The sequence below is a fragment of the Euleptes europaea genome, chromosome 5 (genome assembly GCF_029931775.1).
Source record: "Euleptes europaea isolate rEulEur1 chromosome 5, rEulEur1.hap1, whole genome shotgun sequence".
Taxonomy (NCBI): domain Eukaryota; kingdom Metazoa; phylum Chordata; class Lepidosauria; order Squamata; family Sphaerodactylidae; genus Euleptes; species Euleptes europaea.
The window spans coordinates 56,635,581-56,645,611 of record NC_079316.1 but is presented as its reverse complement, the minus strand read 5'-3'; the positions used below and the strand labels follow the sequence as shown (position 1 = coordinate 56,645,611).

Genomic DNA, 10,031 nt, shown 5'->3' with positions numbered 1-10,031 from the left:
GAGGAAGCTTCTCAAGAGTGGAAATTCCCACAGCTGGGCTAGACCAGCTTCCTGTGGGACCCCCTGATACCAGTAATTGCTCATGCTGTTGGTTCTCCCTCCTCACTGGCCACTTACTTCTGTTGCTGATGCAACACTGCCAGTCTGGTCCTCTGGGGCCCCTGCCAACTGCGTTGAGTCTGGGGTTGCTGCTCTTGCAGCCCATCAGTCGCTTTCCCCTAGTGCATGGCTCTTGAGGCTGGGGGGAGAGCCAGCAGTGAGTAAGCAATGTCGTTTTATTGACAGACATGATAAGTCACTGAAACTGAATAGCAACATGAGCTGAATGTTGGTCTAATGGATAGGGTTGCCAACCTCCAGGTAGTATACAATAATAATAAGAAACACTTGTGCTGAAATAACATACGTTAAAGAGATTGGCAGCACGGAGGCTCAATAATGAACACCCATTGGTAAATTCATGAAATTATAATAAAGGCATTACTTCATGCATACAGGCAAATGCAAAATCAAATACTATACAACAACTCAAAAAACCATACAACACGTGGACAAGCAACACAAAGTTGCGATAGCAAGAAGCTTCAAATCAGCGGAGAACGTCCGTCCCAATGAGAAATATATAAAGGGTCCAAAAGTCAATGAGTAAATCCAACTAAAAAGAGAACGTGTGGCTAGTCGTTGGTGCACGTTTCAAGGCTTTCATCAGCTCCGTTGAAATGTAATTTATACTCTTATTTAGCAACCATAGGCTTCCATATCGATGAAGAACAGCCAGGTTGTCCAAACGACCGTCAGCTGTGGAAAAAGCACATATATCGAACAGAGAGCACTTGAATATACAATGAGAGAAGCAAAAGAAAAACAACAGCATGGATATGTCCATTATTAAACAACAAAGTATAACATGCCTACCTAGAGAATGCGTCTATCGGGAATTCCAAAGCGCATGAACCCTCACGTAAGCGGTAAGCGATAAAGGGGTTGCAAGGTTTTAACTGTAGGCTCCCAATCAGAACCTCAGCCGAAGCTGAGTAGATTTAAAGGGGAAGGGGACACTATTTTATACAAAACATGAGAGATCAAACTCATTGTTGAGACCGTTAGGGGTTAGGGTTCGAAAAGCATAGATGAGTTGGGATTCCTGTTGGAGCAAAATCTTCTTGGCGTTCTGCACATGGAAAGGTTTAGGTTTAAAGTGCCATAACACGAAAAATAAAATATCCGTGTCAGAATGATGAAGATCAATGTAATGTTGCACAAGTGGTGCTTCCAAATTTCGTGCGCGTATGCACGTCCTGTGTTCCCCAATCCTGAGGCGCACAGGGCGGGATGAGCACCCAATATACATCAAACGGCACGGGCAGAGGATATAAAATAGTGTCCCCTTCCCCTTTAAATCTACTCAGCTTCATGAATTTACCAATGGGTGTTCATTATTGAGCCTCCGTGCTGCCAACCTCCAGGTAGTGGCTTAAGATCTCCTGCTACTACAAGTGATCTCCAGCTGATAGAGATTAGTTCACCTGGAGAAAATGGCCCCTTTGGCAATTGGACTCTATGGCCTTGAAATCCCCCCATCCCAAACCCTGCCCTCCTCAGGCTCCGCCCCAAAAATCTCCAGGTATTTCCCAACCTGGAACTGGCAACCCTACTCATGGAACAACTAGATTTGAGTCTAGGAGCACCTTAGTAACCAACAAGATTTTCAGGGTATAAGCTTTTGAGAGTCAAAGCTGCCTTCATCAAAGACACCTTTGTCTCTCGAAAGCTCATGCCCTGAAAATCTTGTTGGTCTCTAAGGTGCTCCTAGACTCAAATCTAGCCATTCTACTGCGGACCAACATGGCTACCCTCTGAACCAATCTCGTGAAAGAAGTGGGAAACAGGGAAGTCCAGCTGCAGTTACTAAATAGTGATATCCTAAATTATTGTATTAGACAAGTGAGGAGGGGAGGGGCTTCAGTGCCATAGAGTCCAATTGCCAAAGCGGCCATTTTCTCCAGATGAACTGATCTCTATCAGCTGGAGATCAGGTGTAATAGCAGGAAATCTCCAGCTAGTACCTGAAGACTGGCAACCCTACACTTCAACCAATACCTTTTCCTCCTGTAGCCCTAAATTGCTACAGTCTTGTGATGACACCACCATGCCACCCCATTCATGCGTGACATACTTTGGGAATTGAATGTGGAATTGATTTATGTTTATGTCTTCTCTTTTTAGCCTAAAGGGTTTGTGGGGGGGGGGGCTAGCTTTCCCTGGATCACTTCCCATTCGTTTGCTGAAGCCATCTGGACATCTTCGAAAAGTGACCTACAGAATAACAATCCTATTCAGACAGATTCAGGCCTGTCACGTGGATGGGCTTTTGCTCAAGTCCCAATCATTTTAATAAGACTTCTACAGCTGAAATTTCTTGTGAAGTTGATCCACAGATTGGTGAAATTTGAGGAGAGCTTTAAAAAGAAGCCAAAGTAGTTACTTTCAGTTTTCTTTTTTCTATAGTAACCCAAAGAAGAAAAGGCAGCTGACGACGTCTGGAAGTTTGCTACCCTCCCATTTTTAATGAAAACTCTAGTGCTATAAACTCTACCTTGATAACAGAGAAGACTTCTGCAACATTGCTGAAATCTCCACTGGGGGCAGGAGGAATCAAGCAGTGGCATAAAAATCACAAACAATACATAGCTTGATGAAACATTTGTACTGATTTGGGGGCATGTGTAAGAAAACAAAGAAACACACCATGTACTTTTTTCAGCATTAACCTGAGCATCACACACAGGAGGTACTGTTTATACATGCTACTTAATGCAGCATCAAAAGGGGCATTTAAAATTGCAGTCTCTATTATTGCTTCTTTCTGTTAGGATTGTTTTACTTAGTAAGAGCCATCTGGAAAAATAGGTGGGCGAAACCATCAGTTCTGTTCCCTTCTATCCATCCTTTGGCAAGTCTTCTAAGGGCTAACTAGATGTGACCCATAGATCTGCCACACATAAATCACATGGAGTGAGCTTGATGAAGCTGAGGTGCAGTGGTTGCTGAGAGTCCTTTCCCACACTTCCAACCACTTTTCTTCCGGCTACCCATAAGACAGGAAGCAAACCTTGCCATAAGAAATGTGGCTGAGGAATAGGGTTGCCTGGTCCCTCTTTGCCACTGGCGGGAGGTTTCTGGGGCAGAGCCTGAGGAGGGCGGGGTTTGGGGAGGGGAGGGACTTCAACGCCTTAGAGTCCAATGGCCAAAGCGGCTATTTTCTCCAGGTGAACTGATCTCTATTGGATGGAGATCAGATGTAATAGCAGGAGATCTCCAGCTAGTACCTGGAGGCTGGCAACCTTAATGAGGCTAGGTCATTGTATAGGGAAGTCCAGCTTCCTGTCCTGTTCAAAGCCATTCTACTGGCTGCTACTTCCACTTAGCCCCTTAAGCTCCTTTTGTCTCAGTTATATAACTGGTAACAAGGGGAGGGTGGCCCAATTTCATCCCATAGGGATTCTATTTATATTCCTTTTATAACTATATTCTGTTTATAACTATAAAAGGGAAGGCTGAAGCCCAGAAGCTTCAGTGACATGACTAGATGTGGCAGATTGGGCCATGGCTAAAAATCAGCAGTGCCCAATAGCAGATTCTGGAATTGCTCTGTGGATTCGCTTCCATTTCCCCCTGAAGTCTTTGGTATTAGCTACTTCCCAAGAGTCAATACTTTGTCTCATCCAGTCACTGTTATATCCATCATTTGTTTACAGTGAATAGACTGTTAGGGTTATATGGAAATGTCACGAAAAAATTTTTTATATATTGTGTCTGCCTTCAGGAGACAAGGCATATGATACGGAAGATCTAATAAGACTGTTAGCTGCTTCAGATGCTAAAGAAAATAATACATCCAACAACTCACTATTCTGATCCCTAAGGTAAGAAGAAATTAGAGCGCCCCCCATCAGTCTGACTTGATATTTGAGAATTAAACACTTCCATTAATAGTTTTCAAGAGCAGATTTAATATTTAATTATTTATTCCACCAATGCAAAGGTCGGTATCTTTGCAAAGGATTTTTTAAAATATGAAATATTTATCAGGAGCTTTCTTTGGACTAGTTTTTCATCCCTGAGGCAGACGGTAAACATTTCACACCAGAGCCACTTTCAAGACATTTTATTCTGTACAGCTTGGGTTTCCCCCATCCCACCCCCTCTTCCAGAACCTCATATTGTGCCTTTATCATACGACTTGCTAATGACAGATAATTAGGTCTCTTTGGGATGAAAAAGTTACCATAGCAGGGAGGCTTCATATGTAAACAATTTTAAAATGCGGCAAATTTGTCTTCCTTTAAGCTTGATTGCATTTCGCTTCCACATTTGGAATATAAGAAACAAATTAAAGGAAAGCAAGGCACATTCTCAACAAAGAAGCCTTGGGTACAGTTAAACAGTCACCACCATACCTGATACCTGCACCTTATAAAAAAGAATGACATTTACCAGCATGGGAATTGTGCAGGCTTAACGCCGCCATACACCTTTCTGATCTTCCTAGTGTCTCTTGCGACTGCATAATACATGGGAGCTTAGAGTTTCACAAATTAATGCAGACCAATTTTCAGCACTGTATTTTCTTAAGATGGCTACACTGGTAATGTCCCCTTTTTCACAGGGTTTTAAGGAGTATATTTAGGAAGAGGTAGTTTGAGGCAATACAGCTATGAATCTTTAAAAGCTGCTTGATTACACATTTCACACAAATTTCTCAAGGTATTTACTTGGAAGTAATCTGCACTGATTTCAACACAGCTTACTTTCAATCAAGGTGTTTAGAAATAAAACCTAAGATAGTAAAGATTTTTTTAGAACATGAACACCTCTCTCATGGGATGTAGTTTCACTGATATGCATAGGGCAGCATTCGACTAAGAGAGTATAAAGAACAACGTTGCCTACTCCAGCCTCTGATTAAAAAAACGACAGTGATCTCAGGTCAGTGATTTGCTACACATTCCTCTCAAACAAGAATATTGTCTTGTATATCCAAGAATAATGTTTTAGTTCCAACGATGTCAAGGCAGAAGATCAGGTGCGATTGTGCAAACTGTTTAGGCCACAATTTTGGGAGGTGGGTTGCTAAGCGGAAAGCCACCTCCAGTGAAACGCGGAGCGCTGGTCTTCTGTCCGGAGAGGTCACGTTGCATGTTACCGAAGGCTCTCTCCTTTTCCCTTTGGAATGATGGGGGAAAAGAAGAAAGAGATAAGGAAAAGGAAGGTTGCATATTTTTATGCTGTATTTTTTTATATTATTTCCAAAAGTTTTTAAAGTTTTCATACCTCCAGCTGTTCTATCAAGAGATCATTAAAACAATAAGTTGATGGAAGTCTGTTATGTTAAACAGCCACAATTACATGTCTATTTGGATCTAATTAAATGACTGCTGATGGTACGCAGGATTATTAAAAGTTAAAACTAAATGAGCCCCCCTAATGCTACTCCTTCAAAATGGCCACAGTTTCTCATTAGAAGCAGAATAAGTGTAAGGTTTGTCACTGGAAATTTCTAATCTTAGTACCGCTCTACCAAACGATAATTTGTTTTCCAATGAAAGACTGACATCATCAAAGGCAAAAAAAGGGGAGATATTTTTCCTTTGTTGAATTTTAATGAATAAACCATGTTAGCCATTTTCCCCATTTAACAGACTTGGAGCGATAATTATGCAGTTTGTTCTTTTTACACAAAAGCGACACTACCTATAGGGCTTTGAACCAATAGCCACGGCCTCTAGAACATGCACTGCAGGATGAACAATCACAGCTTGAACTGAGTGGCCACAAGAGAACAGAGGACAGTTTCACTATTCATTCGGCTGTTTAATGAGACAAGGGAGGAGTCCCCGGTAGAGCTATGCAAGGGAGATGTTTTCAGGAACTGAGGTGTACCAAGATGTTACACTAATGCAGAAAAACACTCCAGTAAAGTAATCAGGCCTTTGTAAAATGTTACTTTCTAAAAGTACAGCAGTGCCTCTTTTAAGAGGGTTTTGAAAACATGTTTTAAGAGTTTGTGTGATCGAGATCAAAGCCTCAGACATTCCTGTAGCTATCTACTGTTCAAATAATTAAATAGTTTCCTGGAGTTGATGTTATCTTTGGCCCAATAAATTGTATTTTTTTTAAATTATCCTGCTCTGGGAAATAATAATTTCAAGGCCAGGCAATGGGGAAAGAGAGGAAGGGCGGTACCATTACACAAGATGCACTGATCTCGTTCACAGCACACTGTGATCCATGCATGTGTCTAAGGAAGGCAAGAATAAGAGAAGAAGAGTTGGTTTTTATACCCCGATTTTCTCTACCTTTTTAAGGAGACTCAAACTGGCTTACAATTGCCTTCCCTTCCTCTCCCAACAACAGACACCTTGTAAGGCAGGTGGGGCTGAGTTTGGAGAGAACTGTGACTAGACCAAGGTCACCCAGCTGGCTTCATGTGTAGGAATGGGGAAACCAACCCGGTTCACCAGATTAAAGTCCGCTACTCATGTGGAGGAGTGGGGAATCATACCTGGATCTCCAGATTAAAGTCTAACACTCTTAACCACTACACCATGCTTGGCTGACTCCATGGCAAGAGGATGACCCCATGACAATCCCCTCTGCAAGTAAAGCAGCACCCATGAAAAACTTGCTCATGTTCAATGTCATTCAAACCTGAATCCAGATTTTACATTTCAAATGTGTTCATGTTGTAACAAAAACGGAACTATATTATCATTTCCCTAGATTTAACAGCCATTGGCTATTCATCTGCCATTTCACACTTTTAAAAAGGGGGAAATGAAGATTAATTTTTTCTTGACACTATAAAGAGAAAAGTTGCCACATCTCTCACACAATTCATCGATCTACTTGCTAGCAGATAAAGAAGTATCTGCTTCTCAGAAAGTGTCATTAGATGTTTTATCCAGGGAGTGATATATCTATTTCATGCAATATTATTTTGTGACCAAACTAAAACAATGTGGGCTAGGGAGTTTACTTGATCCAGACAAATGAACTACATTATGAAGATGCTATTTGCCTACAAATATGCAGGCCCCCCGATCAAAGGCAGAAATAGAAATAGTTACAGGATGAATGTAACACCAAAAAATCTAGGCCTATAAACCTCAAGAAAGATCTTGCATAAAACAGAAATAACAGAAACCACAGTATTAAATGTGAATAGCAAACAAATGTATTTGTTTGTGCCAAGCCCACACTTTCTACAAAAAATTGTTCCCTATTCCCTATAGCTGGTCTGTTGCCCTTTAAAATATACTGGCAACAAAAAATAAAATAAAATTCCAGAGTTGAAAATATTGCAACAAAGATTACTTTCCTCCTAATGCTAAAATGGAAAGCAAAACCCAGAGTTCAAATTCTAAAGATTATAGCTGTTTTCAAAAGGACACTTAGCTGTTGGAAATGGATTGCTAGACATTGTAGTGGCATTGTGTATTGATCATAAAGCTCCAGGGAAGCCATTAGCCATGAACAATTGTTGCTAATTCCAAACATCAAGGCAGCATTATGCCATTTGCAGAGGGGCAAAGGTCATCTTTGATCACTGACTGTTTTGCTAATTCAGTCATCAGAACTGTTGGCTGTCTTAAAATATGATTAAGTAAGAGAAATAAGGAAACTGATTTTTAAATAGGGTACCCAGGCAGGTTCTTTGAGGAGGAATTCAGAGAGATAATATCTGATTCATTATCATATGAGTTGTATAGTATACATCTAATCCATATAGAAGGAAAAGGCATGATTGCAAAAAAAAACTAGCTAGGCAATTGACGAGTTGAACCAGGAGAATATTAGTTGCCATCAATAGTCAAAAGTGTGTGTGTAAAATGCCGTCAAGTCACAGCCAACTTATGGCAACCCCTTTATGGGGTTTTCATGGCAAGAGACTAACAGAGGTGGTTTTGCCAGTGCCCTCCTCTGCACAGCAACCCTGGTATTCCTTGATGGTCTCCCATCCAAATACGAACCAGGGCTGACCCTGCTTAGCTTCTGAGATCTGAGGAGATTAGGCTAGCCTGGGCCATTCTGGTCAAAAGTGTACACATAGCAAAATAGGAGTATGTTCAGTCACCAGACATAAAGATCTGTTTGCAGAGGTGGGGCAGAGGGTTCTCAGACATGAGGGTATTTTCTGTGTAGGGAAACTGCAGTGGCCATAAAACGGGACTCCGCAGAGAATGGTCCGGTTTAACCAGAACGCTTCCAGACAGTCATTGAATCAACCACACAGTGGCAGAAAACAAAGCCTTGTTTAGTCAGAATATTATGGTAATGTAAGAAAGGAGAAAACAAGTTATGTACACAGCTACAAATGGAGTTCAGCCTTCAGACCAACTTTTTGAAATGGGACCCATGTATCTAAACTTACTTTACCATCTGGGGCCCACCTGTAAAAAAGCAACCCTGTGCTAGTTCCGCCATCACAACACAAAGCAGAAGAATCATATATCAGATAACATTGAAAAAATATCTAAAAAGCAGTAGTAGAAGAAGAGTTGGTTTTTATATGCCGACTTTCTCTACCACTTAAGGAAGAATCAAATCGACTTACAATCTCCTTCCCTTCCCCTCCCCACAACAGACACCCTGTGAGGTAGGTAGGGCTGAGAGAGCTCTAAGAGAGCTGTGACTAGCCCAAGGTCACCCAGCTGGCTTCATTTGTAGGATTGGGGAAACAAATCCAGTTCACCAGATTAGCCTCCACCACTCTTGTGGAGGAGTGGGGAATCAAACCCAGTCCTCCACATCACTCCAAACCACTGCTCTTAACCACTACACCATGCTGTGTATTTCTTAATATAATAAAGACCAGCCCACTGTCAACGCACAGGGTGCTACAAGCATGTGGCTCACTAGGGAGATCCAGACTTAGTGGCCTGCCTCTTTGCCTCCATTCCTGCAAAGTGACAATGATGCCCGTCATTTTAGGCCCCCATTGGGGAATCATATAAATGAAGAAGGGAATCTCTCTGCATCCTTTTCCATCCTCACTCACTGGCGGGGGGGAAAGCTAGCACACTGCCTGTCTCTCAGCAGCATTATACGTGCCCCAGGACCTGTTACTGCTCTTGGGCACTAACTACTTTATGAAACAGAGGCTGGCTGAAAGCGGGGTTGGCAGAGGCCTTTTCCTGGGATTATGGCAGGACTTGCTGTCTCTCTCTCCTGCCCTTATTCTCTTCTATCCATAGCTGGTAGCTCCAGAATGAGTTTGGTACAGTAATAGCTGCCACACTCTGGCGATCGGACTCTTTAGAAAAGCCCAGCGTTTCCTTCCCTGTCCCTTTAGTTCCCTGGAAATGACTCTTATTGCAAGCATGACATTGCCTAATGAGCAGTGGAGGTATAAACCACTCCAGCAGAATTTTAAAAGCAAAAGGACAGCCATTGCTGGTAACTTGTATTAAAGAGAGCAGGACAAAAGAGTTTGGAAGCTTGCCTAAAAATCTGGGCCAAACTGATTGGAAGCATGCCTAAAAATCGGTGCAGGAGCAGTTGGCAGACCTACGCAAATGCAAAAGTGCAAAGCAGTTGACTGACTTGCACAAACAAAGCAGAGACAGCAGCTGTCACAGAGGATTTCAAACAGTGTGTTCTCAGCAAACAAGAGGTCAGCGCCTTGGCCTGTTCGAGGAATGCTGCCTGTCCTCTTGGGACACAGAATCCTGGCTGGATTTCCTGCAGGCAGAGTTCGGGGCCTGGCTCACTTGCTGGGACGGTGGACTACACAGGTTGCTGCAACCCACCTGGGAGTCGGTTGTTGTGACCCAGTTTGAAGATCACTGCTTTGGACTAAGGGGAATTCGCAGTACTTTTCATTTGGCAGCTATGATCTTGAGAATATCCAGAAACAAGGGCAGCCCAGGATTCTGCACACACAGGTGAAGTAAGGAAGACAGAAAGTATAAACTGCAAATATATTAGAGGGGATAGATATTAGGGTCTGAAGAATTTACCAATTCAGC

The 10,031-nt window shown here is 42.3% G+C and overlaps 1 protein-coding gene across 1 annotated transcript in view; it reads right to left on the bottom strand.

Moving 5' to 3' along the window:
- Nucleotides 1-5,105: 5,105 nt before the first annotated feature.
- Nucleotides 5,106-10,031, bottom strand: part of CFAP58 (cilia and flagella associated protein 58) — a 130,786-nt gene continuing 125,860 nt past the window's right edge. Inside the window, exon 18 of the mRNA XM_056850450.1 lies at nt 5,106-5,226. Coding sequence (XP_056706428.1) covers nt 5,106-5,226 — 121 coding nt within the window. The remainder of the gene's footprint in view (nt 5,227-10,031) is intronic.